This window comes from Euleptes europaea, chromosome 1 (genome assembly GCF_029931775.1).
Source record: "Euleptes europaea isolate rEulEur1 chromosome 1, rEulEur1.hap1, whole genome shotgun sequence".
Classification (NCBI taxonomy): Eukaryota; Metazoa; Chordata; class Lepidosauria; order Squamata; family Sphaerodactylidae; genus Euleptes; species Euleptes europaea.
The window spans coordinates 9,150,700-9,169,394 of record NC_079312.1 but is presented as its reverse complement, the minus strand read 5'-3'; the positions used below and the strand labels follow the sequence as shown (position 1 = coordinate 9,169,394).

The 18,695-nt window shown below is 44.7% G+C and overlaps 1 protein-coding gene and 1 long non-coding RNA gene across 2 annotated transcripts; both read right to left on the bottom strand.

The window, feature by feature from the left end:
- Window positions 1-5,963: 5,963 nt before the first annotated feature.
- On the bottom strand, window positions 5,964-8,458 carry LOC130484910 (gastrula zinc finger protein XlCGF8.2DB-like). Its single transcript, XM_056858027.1, has 2 exons — window positions 8,434-8,458; window positions 5,964-7,000 (listed from the first exon to the last, which is right to left on the bottom strand). The coding sequence occupies exons 1-2, from the start codon at window positions 8,456-8,458 to the stop codon at window positions 5,964-5,966; spliced, it is 1,062 nt and encodes a 353-aa protein (XP_056714005.1).
- Window positions 8,459-9,467: 1,009 nt separating this feature from the next.
- Window positions 9,468-11,374, bottom strand: LOC130493254 (uncharacterized). The gene is made up of 3 exons (XR_008933968.1): window positions 11,289-11,374; window positions 10,255-10,337; window positions 9,468-9,580 (listed from the first exon to the last, which is right to left on the bottom strand). It is a non-coding gene; the product is annotated as an uncharacterized LOC130493254 (long non-coding RNA).
- Between the last annotated feature and the right edge of the window lie 7,321 nt (window positions 11,375-18,695).

Below are 18,695 nucleotides of genomic sequence, written 5' to 3'. Positions count from 1 at the left end.
TTTTGAGATTCTTCCATGCTTAAAATCTGCCATTTTTGCAGATGTCCTATCCCTTTTCTCCCTAGATAGAGGAGGCATAACCAGTTAGCTAACCCTCCCAGTATGCCAAAATTTGAAATCTATCATTGCATTCAAAATCAAAGTGATCTACCTAGATAAATGATCAAAATGAAAATATAAAGCAGAGAATTGGGGCTCTGTAGAAAAGGGAGCATCCTTTACCAAGTAACCCTCAAAACAACAACCCTCTGAGGTAGGTTAGGCTGAGTGTGTGACTGGCCCAAGGTCACCCAGCAAGTCTGTAAGGAAATATTCATGTTGTATTAATTTGCCAGAATACAACTATCTGTTCAATAATTCATACGAATAGTGACCAGTTTTATTTCTAGTTTCAATAACAGATTGGACCATACTAAGTCTTTCTTGCAGCCTCTATGGCTGGAAATTAAACAAGCAGCTTCTTTCTGAAACTCAGGGTTAGTGTAGAAAAACCTTTTGGTAGACAAAGAAATTGTTGCTCTGAGTAAAGCCAGTTTTGAATGTTCTCTTTTTCCTGCCCCTCTCAATTGCCTGGATTAAAGCAAAAGATCTCTAATATTCCAATATTTCAAATAGTCCCATTCCATCCACCTTGACTAGCAGTTGGAATTTGGTGTAAGCTATGTACTATGTTCCTGAAGATGCCACACAATTTTTGCAAATGTCTGGTATACATTTTTAACAATGAATAAGGAAATATAAATTTGAAGTTCACGTATTATATCAATTGTCTTGAAAATATATACATTAAATTGCCTGAATCTTTCTCTACAATGACAATAGGTTCAGAGCTACCAAAATCTTGTACAAATTCATCAAAACTCATTTTACAGTGAAATCTTTGTATTTAATCTAGTCAGAGGCCATTGAAATCTCTGGCCTTAAACTGGAGTAACTTGACCCAGACTTTCACTGTTTCCACCTCACTGAAGATATTTGTTACCAAGTATTTTAAGATTACCTTTTTTCGCACTTGAAGGGCCACTTGCAGAAGAATTATTTTGAGGCAGTGAAACAGCTAGATTCAAGTCCAGAAGCATCTGAGAGACCAACAAGATTTTTGGGGTAAAAGCTTTAAAGAGTCAATGCCCTCTTCATCAGATATCAAAAGCTCTGACTCTTGAAAGCTCATACCCCGAAAATCTTATTGGTCTCAAAGGTGCTACAGGACTCAAATCTAGCTCTTCTACAGCGGACCAACAGGGCTACCTGAAACTTTTGATGACAATATCTAACCTTTAGTCTTTAAGGTGCTACTGGACTCTTGCTCTTTTCTACTGCAACATTTGAGGCAGTGTTACCCATACCTAGTAATTGTGTCTTGTTCTGCATCCCGACAAGTTACTGAATGCATTGTCTTGTTTTAACAAATTAGAAACTGAATTTTCTGGGTGGAAAAGACACACAAAACATATTAGAATTTTTCTTCCTCTTGTCTTAATGGCGTATCCTGTCTAATATCAGGCATAGAATCATAGAGTTGGAAGGACCATCAAGGTCATCTAGTCCAACCCCCTGCCCAATGGAGGAAATTCATAACTAGCCCCCCACACATCCCCAGTGACCCCTACTCCATGCCCAGAAGATGGTCACACAAAAAAAACCTCCAGAATCCCTGGCCAATCTGGCCTGGTGGATGAGGCTCTACATCAGGATTAAAGAGAAACAGAGATATGAGGAAACTCTTTGTCTTGTACCCTGACGCAAGGCAAATGAGGTTGAACAGTACCTGTTGGGGCCAACACTAGATGCTGGATTCTTGCAAAACTAGCAAACCAATAAAAAAGTATTCATTCATTTATTAAAATATTCATATTCCACCTTTCCTCGTGGCTCAAGGTGGCTTAAAATCACAACAAAAAGTTTCACGGTTTCAAACATATAAAACAAAACTTCAGAAAACCCTCCTTCCCCCAAAAGATGCCGATACTACGTGAAAAGCTCTGGCAAATAAAATGGCCTTGCAGCATGTCCTGAAAATTTCTAGACAGCACCCCGCTGACCTCCTAAGGGAGCCCATTCCACAAAGGGGGAGCTATAAATGAGAAGGCACGGGTGATGCCAGGCACGCAATCTTAAACAGGGGAGCAGCCAGCAGTAGCAGCCTGTGGACTGGGGTTGGCACACGGGGAGGAGACAGTCCTTTAGATAAGTGGGTCCTGGGCCTTAGAGGTCATAGCACTTTAAACTGAACTAAGAAACAATCCAACAAAAAGCAACAACCTATGCTGAAAGATAATGAAACCCAAACAAAATAACCAGCACAATGGCCAATATTAAATAATATACGGAAGCAATGTAGTATGCAAACAAGCTAGGGCCGCTTTCACACATCCTGAATAATGCACTTTCAATTCACTTTAACCATTGTTTGCTAGTGGATGTTACCGTTTCACACAGTAAAATCCAGCTGCAATGTGCATTGAAAGTGCATTATTCAGCATGTATGAATGCACCCTAAGTCAAAACAAGTGAGAACTTTAAGCCAAAAGGAACTCTTGAGCACTATCAAGCAGCTGGCTACACAGTTAATTACATGACACTAAGGAAAACTCCTAGACATAACACAATTATTGAGCATTTTATCAAAAACAAAACATCATATAATAGGCAGCCTCATGCATATATCCGTTGGGATATCAATACAAAGAGATAAGTATAAGGTCCCAATAGTATTATGTAAAGTCTTTTATGAATTGGCAAAAAAATGGAGGCTTGAAGTATATAGCTTGTAAAGATGCTTGCAGCTATATACTTCAAGTCTCCAGGTTTTTGCCAATTAATAAAAGACTTTACATAATACTGCTGGGACCTACCTGATATTTATCTCTTTGTATCAATGTTGCGACAGATATATGCATGAGGCTGCTTATTATATGATAAAATGCTCAATAATTGTGTTATGTCCAGGAGTTTTTCTTAGCGTCTTGTAATTAATTATGTAACCAGCTGCTTGATAGTGCTCAGGAGTTCCTTTTGGCTTCAAGTTCTCACTTGTTTTGTCTTAGCTTGTTTGCATACTACATTGCTAAGAAACAATCCAAGGAGTCCCTGCCTGACTTTAAAGATCACAGAAATATTTGCTTCATCCATCGTGGCTGGTAGGGTCTCTTCCTCAAACACATCAGTGTCATAATGAGTTCACCAGAAAAGGGGCAGCAACATCTGTACAAATCAGAATATTTGTTGGCCTAATTCAGATTCTGGTGTTAGATATTCATAGACATCAAGGGAGGGGGCATGGCTGAGTGGCAGAGCATCTGCTTGGCATGCAGAAGGTCCCAGGTTCAGTAGGAAATGCTGACTGATTGACCAAGGGTCTGACTCAGTAGAAGGCCACTTCATGTGTTCATTACATGCTGAAATGTAACAGCGAAGGCCCAAAGGAGCAAGCAAAGTTCTGTGCCCTTTTCTTTGCCCAGAAGGCATGGAAGGGATATCTCAAGGAAGGGATATCCCATGGAAGGGATAGATTTGAGACCAGTAGCACCTTACAGACCAACAAGATTTTCAGTGTATAAGCTTTTGAGAGTCAAAGCTCCCTTTGTCAAGAGCTCTGACTCTCAAAAGCTTATATTCTGAAAATCTTGTTGGTCTCTAAGGTGCTACTGGATCGAATCTAGCCCTTCTACTGCAGACCAACATGGCTAGCCTCTACGACAGCCATCTATCAGTGATGCCCATTATGGTGCTGGCAGGCACCATGGCACCAGCCGATGGATTTTTCTGACGCCCACTGGCTTCTTCCATTCACCAACCCAAAGAACCATTTCTGGCTTCCCTACATGTCGTTGGAGTGGGAGGTACTTCAAAAGACCTCAGAAGGCATAACTTCTGGATCTTCAGGGTGTGCCCATTTGGAAATAGCTGCCCTTGTCACTGGAAGGATGCTTGGCTTGGGGATACCTAACCATGGCAGCAATTTTGTGACTGTTGCCTTGCTATAGCTGCGGAAGAAGGAGGAGGAGGAGGAGGAGAAGAAGTTGGTTTTTATATGCCAACTTTCTCTGCCACTTAAGGCAGAATCAAACCGGCTTACAGTCACCTTTCCCTTCCCCTCCACACAATAGACATCCTGTTAGGTAGGTGAGGCTGAGAGAGAATGACTTGCCCAAGGTCACCCAGCTGGCTTTGTGTGTAGGAGTGGGGAAACAAATCCAGTTCACCAGAGTAGCCTCCGCCACTCATGTGGAGGAGTGGGGAATCAAACCCGGTTCTCCAGATCAGACTCCACCTCTCCAAACCACTACACCTCGTTGGCTCTCTTAGGACTTGTCCCTGCTTCCAAATGGGCCATTCTGGAGTGGCACCCTTACCCCTTCTCAAAATTTCAAAAGTGTCCACAGGCTCAACAAGTTTGGGGACCCTTGCCTATACCATACTAAAATAAAAGGATAATGCTGTTATGCAGTTACATAAATATATATTCATACATATAAACATCTCAGGTGTCATAGAAGCCTGCAAAGGTGCCAAGAACTGAGCATAATTTTGCCCTCCTTGGCTTGTAGAAACAGGAAGTGGAATAGAAAGAGATCAGGAAAACCCATTACAACTGGGCAAGTGTAAAAGTATAAAAACAATTGTGTGCCATCAAGTTGCAACTGACCCCCAGGGCCATGGGGGTTTCAAGGCAAGAGATGAGCAGAGGTGGTTTGCCGTTGCCTGTGTAGCAACTCCAGACTTCCTTGGTGGTCTTCCACCCAAGCACTAACCCTGGCCAACCCTGCAGTTTCCAAGCTCTTATGAGATCAGGCTCAGCTGGGCTGTCAGGTTGCTGGGTAATCAATGTATTCCGTGCCAGTAATCATAGGCCATTTATGCATGGTAATTAGCAGCGCGTTCCAGGCTGAATTTCCCTGCAAATTTTTACACTGAACCGTCATTCCGGAAGTGACTGTGAAGCCAGCGCAGACCTGCTTCACATTACAAAAGAGCCCACTTAAGGGAACCATGCAAAACAACAGAGGTGCCTTAGCTATGCACATGCTAATAGCTATGCAAACAAACGAAGGAGCAGCCGAGTGGGGTGGGTGGGTGGAATTTCTCCTTTTGCATTGGGACCATGAATAGGCATTTTTAAAAAGAGCTTTGAGTGAGCATCAAAATTGACCATGCATAAATGGCCATAGTGTGGCAATACAGAACTTTTAGATTCAGAAGATTGGGTGAGATCTCCTTTGCTCCTCAGCAGTCTTGATTAGTTAACCCTTTAAAATTGTTATTAAACACACTTTCTGCAAAGAGTTGGGGAAATTAATTGTTCAAAAACAAGCTATGCATTTAACACACCGCCTGTGTCTCTGGGCTTGTGTCTGTCCCCATCCTGTGGGGGGTCTACTTCTGATTTTGGAAATAGGGCTGACTTTCACAGGCACTTAAGAATTCTTGCATGTTCACTATGTTGGCAGCCACGGTAAAAAATTCCTGCCCGAGCAAAGACCCAGAATGTCTGAACAGGATAAGCAAACAAGATAACTCCAGCAAATTCTGCTTTAATCCTCAGCCTCTGCTACAAAATTTACTACAGTGCAATCCCGGGCAGAGTTATTCCCGTCTAAGTTTATTTAAATGATTGTCCTTAGACTGGAATAACGCTGCACAGTACTGCATAGCTGGTGTCTTTGTGTAGTGTGCAGCTCAGTCAGAGAAAGGGCTGTGGATCAGTGATAGAACACTAGCTTTGTATGCATGCAATCCAAGATTTAGGTAGCAGATTCCCTAGAAAGTCCAGTTAAAAGATAAACATAGCTGTTGAGGACCAAATTGTCATTCTTGAGGGTTGGTTTTCAAGGCCAAGAAAGCTCTTAAATTTGTGCACCATCTGAACTTCTTTCCATGTACTGAACATTTTTAGGATCCTCCTCTCTCCACTTTAATGTGAAGATAGCTTTTTCCCTCTGGCTGAGCATTTCCCCCCACACTCATTCAAACAATTCCTCCCTTGCGAGAACTTGTTGATGCTTCGTAAGAGACGAACAATCTGAAAACCGCACACCGAAGTCCGGGCGTTTGTACGTTTTCTCCCCTGTGTGGATCCTCTTATGTCGCGTCAGTGCAGAATTCTTAACAAAACCCTTCCCGCATTCGGAGCATTTAAAGGGTTTTTCACCAGTGTGGATTCTCTGATGCGTCGTCAGGGTCGTGCTGCGGGTGAAGTTCTTGCCGCACTCAAAGCATTCGAAGGGGTTCTTCCCTGTGTGCATTATTTCATGTGCAGTAATGTACACTTTCTGACTGAAACTCATCCCACATATGGAGCACTGATATGGTTTCTCACCTGTGTGGATTCTCTGGTGGGACTGAAGCTTGTGGTTCCAAAGGAAGCTTTTCCCGCACTCCAGGCATTTGTATGGCTTCTCCCCAGTGTGGATGGTTCGATGGGAGGCCAGGTACGAGCTCTGGCTAAAGCTCTTTCCACACTCGGGGCATTTATATGGCTTGTCCCCTGTATGTATTCTCAGATGTGAAGTGAGATCTGTTCTGTCTCTGAAACTCTTCCCGCACTGCAAGCATTTGTATGGCTTCTCCCCCGTGTGGATCCCTTGATGCCTGATCAGTTTATCTCTCCGGCTGAAGCTCTTCCCGCACTCCAGGCAAGTGTAGGGCTTCTCCCCAGTGTGAATCCCTTGATGCCTGATTAGTTTTTCCCTCCGGCTGAAACTCTTCCCACACTCAGAGCATTTGAATAGCTTTTCCTCCGTATGGATCCTCCAGTGAGCACGAAGGCCTGCCTTGCAGCTGAAGCGTTCACCACACAGAAGACACTCGCTCCTTTCCTCTTCTTTCTCAGATTTGTCTTGGACTAAGATTTCATGGGTGTTACGGCTTGGAGGAGCAGAGGATGCATTCGTCTTTTCTGTTTCTGTCTCCCTGATCTTCTCTTCCCTTCCTCTGCTGCAGGCTCTTTCCCCTGACTTTCCAGGGGATTCACTATTCCTCTTGCTCTCCCCTCCCTCACCTGACAGAACAAAGTGAAAGAGAAACCATAACCAAAGATTTATATGCAATCAAAAACAGTGCCCAAAACATCACACAGGAAGTTCAGGCAGCAACAAAGGCCATCCCGCTGTCCTCAACTAGAAGAACTCTTTTCTCTACCTTTAAGGAGCCACATAGTGGCTTACAATCAACTTCCCTTCCCCTCCCCACAACAGGTACCTTGTGAGGTAGGTGGGGCTGGGAGAGTTCCAAGAGAACTGTGACTGGCCCAAGGTCACCCAGCTGGCTTCAGGAGGAGGAGTGGGGCACAAACCCAGTTCTCCAGATTAGAGTCCACCACTCTTAACCACTATACCACACTGGCTCTCACAGACTTTTCAGCTGTGTCCCTGCCTGGTGAAACTCTCTGTCGAGTGAAACTCGGGCCTTAAAAGACCTGGCCCAGTTTCACCAAGCCTGCAAGACGGAGATGTTCCACCAGGCCTATAGTTGAGGACAGTGATGGTTTATATGGCCGACATGGATAACATTCTATGCCAACCTGGATTGTGGAACCCCCTCAGCTATTGTCATCTTTATTGTTCGCCATCCAGTCCCCCCACCCCATTGGCCCCCCAAATTACAGCTTGAGTCATTGACAGTTATTATACCCATGCCCCCCTGGCTCTGTATGATTTTTATTGTACTTGGGATTTAATCTTAGGAGGGCTGTTTTGTTGTTTTATTAAGCACCATCATGTTGTCTTAAATGAGGTAAAGTATATTTATAGTTCTGGTTTTTCTGGTTATAATTACTTATATTATATTTATGTTGTGAGCCGCCTTGAGCCCCTGATATGCAGGGGTAGGGCAGGATATAAGTGTAAATAATAAACAAACACATAAAAACCAGGAACACTTCTGGAGTGAAGGCAGCAAAATATTTCAAAACAACAGCAGCCACATATGTTCAACATTGGCGGCAAGACTCTGAAAGATAAGGAACAAATCAGGATTCTTAGGGGAAAGTGTTCCAGGATGAAGAAGAGTTGCTTTTTATATGCTGACTTTCTCTACCACTTAAGGGAGACTCAAACCGGCTTACAATCACCTTCTCTCCCCCTCCCCACAACAGACACCCTGTGAGGTGGGTGGGGCTGAGAGAGCTTTGACTAGCCCAAGGTCACCCAGCTGGCTTCATGTGTAGGAGTAGGAAAACAAATCCAGTTCACCAGTTTAGCCTCCGCCACTCAGGTGGAGGAGTGGGGAATCAAACTCGGTTCTCCAGATCAGAGTCCATTGCTCCAAACCACCACTCTTAACCACTACACCACCCTGGCTCTTAACACAAGGACCATGACACAAGGACAAAAACACCCCCACAACACCGGTAATAGCGACGGCATTATCATGTTAAAGCAGTATAGCAATCATTGATTTTCTTTTGTAAAACCCTCTAAAAGCCTGACACACCTTTCCATCCAGATGGGATGATCATGCACTTAGACTGTGCTCTTTCCTAAAAGATTGAAATAAAGCAGTCTTGGGAAACATCAGACGAGCTTACATTGTTCTCCTGTCCTCTATTTTATTCTCACAGCAACCCGGTTGGTTTGTTGAGAATGAATGATTGGCCCAAGGTCACCCAGCAAGCTGCTGTGGCAGAGTGAGGATTCGAACCTGAGTTTCCCAGATCCTAGTCCGACACTCTAACCGCTACACCACCCTGGCTCCAAAGTGTCCTTGGCATGTACATTTTGTCTCTCCAACCACATCAGCCCTCAGGGAAAGGAGCACCAGCAAAACACCCTGAGCAGTAAGACACTACAGGTAGCCTCTGTCACCCAGCTTGCCAGGTGCACAATCAAGCGGCAAACCTGATTTTTCCAGGGTGAGTCAGCTTTTTAGGGGATGGGCTGTGGCTCAATGGTAGAGCATCTGCTTGGCATGCAGAAGGTCCCAGGTTCAAACCCCAGCATCTCCAGTTAAAAGGGCCAGGCAGCAAAGGATGAGAAAGTCCTCGACCTGAGACCCTGGAGAGCCACTGTCCATCTGAGGAGACAATACTAGCCTTGATGGACCAGTGACTTGATTCAGGATAAGGCAGATTCATGTGTCCATGCAAAACACATTGTACAACCAACACAGCTTCACTTTATCACCAACCAGGAGCGCTTCCATCCTGTCTGGATCAAGCTTCAGTTTCTTTGCCCATATTCAGACCCTCCCTGATTTCAGGTGGCCGTTACATGTACACATGAAGCTGCCTTATATAGAAACAGACCCTTCATCCATTATAGTCAGTATTGTCTACTCAGACTGGCAGCAGCTCTCCGGGGTCTCAGGCTGAGGTCTTTCACATCACTTTCTGACTGGTCCTTTAACTGGAGATGCCAGGAATTGAACCTGGGGCTTTCTGCATACCAAGCAGATGCTCTGGCACTGAGCCATGGTTGTTCGGGACCTCCACAGGAAAGAAAGAGGGAGGCTTACCTACAGAAGCCACAGTCCCATAATTCTCCACCATGATTTCCCTGTGCAGAGCCCGTTGGCCCGGATCCAGCAGTGCCCATTCCTCCTCAGTGAAGCAAACCACCACCTCCTCAAAGGAGACCGGACCCTGAAACAAGAAGGAAACATGTTTTCCTCACAGACAATGTATTGCCTCTATCCCTTCTGATTGTAGTTCAAAATGCAGTGAAACTGAGGACTCCTGAACTTCTCTCTCAGGATCCCAACTGAACATGTGAGATATTTACTACTTTCCCAGAAGATGAAGACGAGTTGGTTTTTATACCCTGCTTTTCTCTACCTTTAAGGAGTCTCCAACCGGCGTACAATCACCTTCCCTTCCCCTACCCACAACAGACACTTTGTGAGGTAGGGGCGGCTGAGAGTGTTCTGAGAGAACTGTGACTAGCTCAAGGTCACCCAGCAGGCTGCATGTGAAGGAGTGGGGAATCAAATCCAGTTTTCCAGATTAGAATCCACTGCTCTTAACCCCTACAACAGAAGGATAGTTTCAGGTGGGCCTGCAGCAGAAGAGCAAAGTTTGAGTCCAGTAGCACCTTAAGGACCAACAAGGTTTCCAGGGTATAAGATTTTGAGGGTCAAAGCTCCCTTTATCAGATAATAAACTTTGATTATCAAAATCTTATACCCTGGAAATCAATGGTCTTTAAGGTGCCACTAGACACAAACTTTGTTCTTCCCAGAGGCACATTTTAATAGAAGGAAAGGGGGGACAGAGATAAGTCTGTCCCCTGCCTGTCACCCCAAGGATCCCTCTCTTACCTGATCAGGCTGCACCAAAGCTGTTTCGACTCCATCACAGAGAGTAGAAAATTCAGAGCTTAAATCTGGTCTCAATCTGTCACCTGTTGGGTGGGAAAAGATAGAAGATTGGCCCTGACCTGAACGGCCCTGACTAGCCCAATCTTATTAGACCTCAGAAGCGAAGCAGCCAACTGGTCACTGAATCTCAAAATGGACATTGCAGAGCTAGAAGTACAGAAGTGGGCAACCAAGACGATTAGGGGGTTGGAGCGCCTTCCTTATGAGGAACGTCTGAAGAGTCTGGGACTTTTCAGTTTAGAAAAGGGACGGCTAAGGGAGGGGACATGATAGAGGTTTATAAAATTATGTGTGGGGTGGAGAGAGTTGACAAAGAGAACTTTTTCTCCCTTTCCCAAAATGCTAGAACTTGAGGGCATCCAATGAACCTGATGGGAAGTAGATTTAGGACAGACAAAAGGAAATACTTCTTTACTCAACAAATAATTACATTGTGGAATTAGCTGCCAGTGGATGCCTCAGTGACCACAAGCATAGATGGCTTTAAAAGACAGTTGGACAGATTCACAGAGGAGCAGTCTGTCAGTGGATACTAGCCATGGTGACTAAAGAGAACCTCCATATTCAGAGGCAGTAAACATCTGAATCCCAGTGCCAGGGGAGTGCCTCTCTGACCTGTTGTTGGACCTCCAGAGGAACTGGTTGGCCACTGTGTGAGACAGGATGCTGGACTAGGTGGGCCACTGGTCTGATCTAGCAGGGCTCTTCTCATGTTCTTATGACCCTGCTTAGGTTCTGAGATCGGGCTAACCTGAGCCATCCAGGTCAAGGCCCTTCCTGTCTAACCTTGGCCAAGTATTCCTTTTTTGGCCCCAATTTTAGTTGTCTCTCTCTGGATTATAAAGCGATCACTTTTTAAAGTGTGGGAGAAGCTGGAGGTACAAACCTCCCCTCCCAGACATTCAGGGGGACATCTCTGCATCCCCCTGGATTTCAGGCATAGGAAGGAGAGAGAAATCATGATGGATCCTTACCCAGTGAGACAACAGCGTCTTGGGAACCCTCTTGCACGATCCACCTCAATGGCGGCCTCTGGATGGCATCTGATGGAATGTTCTCTATCTTGGGGGAACAAGTGGTCACATCTGATATGGGCCCCTACACCAGAAAGGACGTATGAATATCTCCAAAGGCGAATGGGGAGGGCAATTCAAAAGTAAACTAGTACAGGTTTAGAAGTTTTCTTTTATTTAGAACATTTCTATACCATCTTTCCCCCTAAGTAAGGTTCCCAAGGCAGCAAACATACAACATCTCAACATTGAAAACACTGAAAAAAATTAGCTATACCAACAGTTTAATAGGATTATATAAACAAATACAATACTAGAAAGCAGGGAGGAGGCCAGTAACTGTAACTGGGGATATACTAAACATTTTTTAAAAAATTCTTAATCTGCTGGTGGAAGTCAACAATAAAGGGAAGCAGGGCCTCCAAAGATGACTGGAGTGGATGGGTAGGTTCATATTTACAAAAGGTAGATGCCATTTTTCTGCCCTCATAAAGGCCACCAAAGTTGCCAACAGAAAAGACACATAATAAAATTACATCTTAACAATAATTAAAACCAACAAAAATATCATTAAAACCAGAGCTTAAAACAGATAAACAAAAACAACAATTAAACCATTGGGCAGGAAGAAGGTCCCCTCCGTGGGAGATTTCTAAAAAAGGTTGGGAATGGGATACTGGTGAAATTTATACCACTGTTCCTTCCTTGAAACATTAACCCCACAAATGTCCTGGATGAAACACCCTCACCTGCTCTTTTGGCTTTTCCCCCTCTGCCTGCTTCAGGAGGAAACCTTCTGCCAGGGCCACCACCTGAGAACAGGTCTCCGGCCGGCATTCTTGGACCCAGCTCTGGATCTCTGAGGGCAGGATAGCCACGAACTGCTCCAGGATCACCAAGTCCAGGATTTGGTTTTTGGTGTATTGTTCTGGCTTCAGCCACAGACGACAAAGTGCATGTAGCCGGTTGCAAACCTCACGAGGTCCATCTGTCTCCTGATAGCGGAACTGCCGGAAGTGCCGGCGCTGGGTGTCGGAACTGACAGTGTCCTCCCCTGGAAATGTCTGCATGCTTCTTTCCCAGAATCCCCCGCTTCTTCCATCTTGGGTGGCATCAGTCCCTTGGGCTGCTTCAAGGCAAGTGGATTCTTTCTCTTCCGGTTTCAACCCCTGTTCCAGAGCAGCTTCCAGCAGGGCCCAACAGTCCCCTCCCGCTTTCAACATATCTTTTCTTGATCCTGCTAGAACACATGAACACATGAAGCTGCCTTATACTGAATGAGACCCATGGTCCGTCAAAGTCAGTCTTGTCTACTCAGACTGGTAGCGGCTCTCCAGGGTCTCAGGCAGAGGTCTTTCACATCACCTAAAACGTGATCCTTACTGGAGATGCTGGGGAGATGCCAACCAAATGCTCTGCCACTGAGCCATGACTCCCAAGGAGGGAGCGCCTAAGTCCAGCTGAGCCAACATGTCACTCCCAGATTGGAAATGCAAGACCAAAGTGGGGGGTTCTTGGCTGCAGATTGGTTACCTCCCTAACACAAAAGGCAGGCAGACATTTTAGGACATCAGCCCTGCTGGATCAGACCAGTGGTCCATAAGAACATAAGAAAGGTCCTGCTGGATCAGACCAAGGCTCATCAAGTCCAGCAGTCTGTTCGCACAGTGGCCAACCAGGTGCCTTTAGGAAGCCACAAACAAGACGACTGCAGCAGCACCATCCTGCATGTGTTCCACCGCAACCAAAATAATAGGCATGATCCTTTGATACTAGAGAGAATAGGTATGCAGCATGACTGGTATCCATTCTAACTAATAGCCATGAATACCCCTCTCCTCCATGAATATGTTCACTCCCCTCTTAAAGCCCTCCAAGCTGGCAGCCATCACCACATCCTGGGGCAGGGAGTTCCACAATTTAACTATGCATTGTGTGAAAAAATACTTCCTTTTATTTGTTTTGAATCTCTCACCCTCCAGCTTTAGCAGATGACCCCGTGTTCTAGTATTATGGGAGAGGGAGAAAACCTCTACTCTAGCATCCTGTCTCACACAATGGCCAGCCAGTTAGTACAGAGGGCCAGCAACAGGGCATAGTGGCCTTCCCTCGATATTGCCTCCTGGCACTGGCATTCAGACTGACTGCCTCTGAATATGGAAGTTCCCTTTAGTCCCTGTGGCTAGTAACCACTGATGAACCTCTAATTCTCACAAATCTTTCTTGAAGCCCTTTTAAAATACAAAATCAAAACGTAAAATTGAGAGGTGCTTCTCTCTCTTCTTTTCCCCTGCCCTTCTTGCAAACAGCTCTGAGACTCTTTACAGTTTTCTTACCTTAGGAGCAAGGGAGGGAGAGAAAGACTCACCTAATACATTTCCCAAAGGTAGTTTCAGAGGGTAGCTGTGTTGGTCTGCAGCAGAAAGGTTAGAGTCCAGTAGCAGCTTAGAGACCATCAAGAGACTCCTATTGATTTCTCAGGTGCTACTGGACTCGAATCTAACAGCGCATACATTTCGTAGTTGAGGGAGGATTTGAACCTGGGTCCCTCCCACTGCTGGGTTGCCTTTAACTATTCTGTTTCCCCACTCCCTGCATTCCTTTGAACCCTCCTTTCAAAATAGGTTCCCTTACAACCCCCTCCTCAGAATCCCCCAGCCAGAACCCCTCTCACCCTCCGATCTACTTCGTTGCAGTACAAAAGTAAACCTCTTTGAATCAGAACCTCTTCTATCTAAATCACTGGTTCCCAACCAGGGGTCTGTGGACCCCCAGGGGTCCGCGAGAACTAAATTAAGGTCCATGAAAAAAAGTTATAAACCCATAATAAATTAATATTTTCAATTAAAAGTTCTCTATTATAAAAATATATATTCAAATATTATTCTAAGTTTAATGTTTAACTAACAGTTATGATTAAAGTTTATTTTCAAATTCTCGGAGTTTTTATTTTGAACCTTGGGGTCCCTGCACCGAACAAAAAAGTCCTAGTGGTCCCTGGTCAAAAAAAGGTTGGGAACCACTGATCTAAATTCAAAGGACGCCTAGACTGTAACCTGGTTCATTGCAGAAAAGGAGAGCAACTAACAGTTTGGGTGCCGCAGAGAAACAGCTCAAATGGGTCATTTTTGGAGGCTGTCTCCCTAAATTGGGGGAGAGCACAATAAGCCCCTCCCAGCAGAACCCCCCTTTTGTTTCTATTTATTAGTTTGGCCTGAAGAGCCCCCTCCCCATTTTATTGCATTTTTATGCCTTTCCTGCATTTTCATCCCCGGGACCACCCCAGCCCCCAAATGAATTTGCAACTTACCAGATCCTCTCTAGGAAAATCTGGTCTCCTGCCACCCCCCACCCCCACTTTTGGGAAGAGGCAGAGGGGTACCAAGCAGGAATATGCCTCTCTAGCAATCCCAGAATTGTTCATTTTAACTCTTAACCTGGAGGCTGTAGTCTGCAGTGGGTGGCGCTGCTAAGCGTAGAAGTTTTCTCCCTGCTGAGCCCGAGATAGGGTTGCCAGCGGTGCTGGATTTACTTATAGGCTTGGCAGGCTGAAGCCTAGGGCATCAAAATCTAGGGGGCCTCAGAAATCAGAGCTGTTACTGAGTTCACTTCAGGATTTTTAAAGCAAAATTAGAGAAGATTTTGATGAGCTCAAGCAACAAGCAAAAGCCACCTTGCCAAATGTTAAGTACAGAACTGTCACAAGGAGACCTTGCAGAAGATCCAAAGGGTATAAAATTACAATCAGTGAATTCAAAGTGTAGAAAGAAAGAACTGTATAAAATTAAGGATGGTGTCATGGAAAATTTTGCTTTCTTTCTCATTACGTAGGTAATGAATGAAGTTGATTTGCAATCTTGCAGAATGATGTGGGAATGGCTTGTCGTTTATAGAGCTTTTTAAAGGAAGTGGCAATGAAATGACGGAAATGCACCTGGTCCTGATGCCTTAATTCTCTTCAGGAGATAAGTTTAGGATAAAATCCTTTATTCCTGTACTAGAGGCACTTGAAGCCAATTTGAGAAGAAGAGCTACTGTGTATCGTGATGGTGTCCAAATATTTTCCTTTCTGACAGCAGCTAAGCAAGAAATTCAGCAAGGTGTGGAGCTGTTGATGGAAGCATACCCAGAAGACAAAGCCATCAGCCTACAGAAGAGCAGTCCCTGTCTCATACAGACCTTTATCAAATTATATACAAGGAAAAAATTCAGATGGCCTTCCCTAACGGGGAAGCAATCTTGCAGCTATTTAGTCTTAGTGTATTTTATGATTGTAGTTTATTTCTTAATATGTATTTTAAAGAATGTAACAGTAAACTTACAGTTTCATTTCCCTAAAAATTCCTGCTTATTCCACGGAATGTTTTAAAACCTTCGGGTATTGCAAAGGTTTTTCAGTGTTAATTTTAACATGCGTCCCCCTCCAGTCACTATGGTATTTAGCAATAACATCTTATGTCCTTTAGAGGAGGAATTGTGAATTGTGGGATTTTAAACACCTATCATCATCCTCAGCCTCACTGAATTTTGTTTTTCTTCCATCTTCCTCTGGCCATGTGTATTGCCAAAGGGCAAATGGTTCTTTTCTTCCCCTAGGAATTTCAAGAGGCAGTGAGCACAACACTGGGAGAAATTAAGCAGTCTTATTGCTTACAAGCTTTAAACAGACAGAATAACGCCCACGTCCCTTTGCTGCAAGGACCCCAGACAACACAGCAGTGGGTAGAGGCTCCAGAGCAGAAACACGCACAGCACCAGTTCCATACTTCAGTCTGGGCTGAGGTCCCCCCTGAGAAAGTAGCCCCCCTCCTTATAGGAAAGTAAAGTGTGTGTGTGTGTGTGTGTGTGTGTGTGTGTGAGAGAGAGAGAGAGAGAGAGAGAGAGAGAGAGAGTTCTGGAGCCTAGCAACCTGGGATGGAGCTCTCCAAGGTCCGCAGATAAGGCAGCTTCTGCATGCTGGGGGAGAAGATAGACTACTTCAGCCCCATTAACTCCTTCCAACCCAGTGCTGTCATCTTTTGCCTTCACAGAAACATTGCTGCAGTCTTTCTAATTAAAACTGTGACGACCTTGAGAAATGCCTTTCGCTGCCAAGTCTTTCATCAAAAGACTGATTCGTTAACTTGCAGCTAGAAGTGGGCACAGCAAAGTGTGCATAGTAAAATATCCAAAGAAAGCTCTGTTTCTGGCAAAAGAAAAAAACTTGGGTGACCAACTCAGCTTATAACACTGAAAAGACAATTGGAAACACATGAATTTAAGGCTATGGTATGTTAGGCTCTGCCACCATGGGACAACCCATTTCTTACATGAAAACAATGTAATAAAGCCCCAATCTAAGACAAAAATAAATAAAAGCACCATTTTGAGTGCAGAGTCTGCAGAGAATGTGTAATCTTTCTCAATTTGCAGATTTTTCTACTCTTTTGGGGCTGGTAGGAAAAGTTAAGCATACAGGTATACATACCCTGTCTCCCATTCCAAACTGTAGCTTCCTTACACAGTTTTTGTTTTTAAAAACCATGGCTTCATTCCACGGATTTGTATATAATAATTAACTTGCCACGGTAGCTGTGTTGGTATGGAATGCTAATTATTTAAGAGTAAAATGGGGCTGAGAGAGTGTGACTAGCTGGCTTCATGTGTAGGAGTGGGGAAACAAATCCAGTTCTCCAGATTAGCCTCCACCGCTCATGTGGAGGAGTGGGAAATCAAACCCAGTTCTCCAGATCAGAGTCCACCACTCCAAAACACCACTCTTAACCACTACACCATGCCGGCTCTCCGAGGAAGGTGAAGGTTACAGCCAGGGATGTGTTTGAATATGAGAATGGGGAGAGAAGGTGAGGTAGGTGGGGCTGAGAGATCTCTAACAGAGCTGTGACTAGCCCAAGGTCACCCAGCTGGCTTCATGTGTAGGAGTGGGGAAAGAAGTCCAAAGATTGTCTAATGCTACTCTGTATGCAGTTTCCAGCTGATAAAGTTGTGGAAAGAAGACCAGAGCTGTTTTCAGACAGTTTGAATGGATTTTGTGCATATCCAGTTACGCTGAGTGTCACACCATGTTGAGTGACATTTTCCTTATCCAGGTAAGCACAATAGCCATTGGCTCTAATTTGAAACCTGCAGTAAACACACAGTAGGAGGGAGAATCAACGTGAGACATACCCAAACAGACAATATCCTTTGAATTACATGGTATTGAGATGAGAGGGAGGGAGTCATGTGATAAATTAAGATTTATTGTAGCATAAACTTTCATGCACTACAGCCCACATCTTCAAATACCTTGGGCAAACTCTGGAGTTAGATATAAATCTTAAAAATCAATACATTCAGGTATTCAAAATGACATTTCTCCAACCCTGCGCCTTATTAATCAAGAGATTCTAAAGTTTCCCCCTTTTTCCAAATTCCTCAGACTCTTCCTACTGAATGTCTCAGCACCTTTAAATGCCTCAAGCACATAAACCCCTTTCTTGGGGGGGGGTTCTTCATTTTTCTTGACCTGATTCCTGCCCCACTAAACAACAGCACTGTCAAAATAGCACCCAAAATATTAGAAATACCCAGTGCATTACTGCAGAGACTTCCACATGGAAGGATACAGACCTTCTGAAGAGGGGGATTTACACAACTTTCCTAAGAAGACACTGAAGATGGGAGTCCCCAGGTGAGTGGTCCTTACTCAATGGCTCACAGAGGGCCACAATTGCCATCAACCGAAACATACATTTATATTATTGTAAGATATTATTAATATCCAATATGTAACTGTAATCTGATTAACACTTCAGAGCATGCAGAGCTCTCAGCCCACCACTGCTGAATCTTAGCCAGCCCCTTGTATATCTGGAGTGAAGGGAAGGGGTTTCCTCATGGCCTTCTTGTGTGTGTGTAAAGTGCCTTCAAGTCGCAGCTGACTGTTGGTGACCCCTGGACTTCCTTGGCGGTCTCCCATCCAAATACTAACCAGGGCTGACCCTGCTTAGCTTTTGAGATCTGACGAGATCAGGCTAACCTGGGGCCATCCAGGTCAGGGCCATGGCCTTCTTACTCTCATAGAATCATAGAGTTGGAAGGGACCACCAGGGCCATCAAGTCCAACCCCCTGCACAATGCAGGAATTTCACAACTACCTCCCCACCCCCACACCCCTAGTGACCAGAAGATGGCCAAGATGCCAAGATGCCAGCATGAAGCACAGCAGCTCAGACAAGAGAAGGAGACATCCAAGATTCCCTTAAGAGAGCGAGCTGGTTGAGAAAAGGAGGAGTAAAACAACCACCACATTTGGCCAGGGTACTCTTTTCCCAGGTGGCTGCTGTGGTGGTGGTTTTATGCTCTCTTCTCCACAGCTGCCTGGGT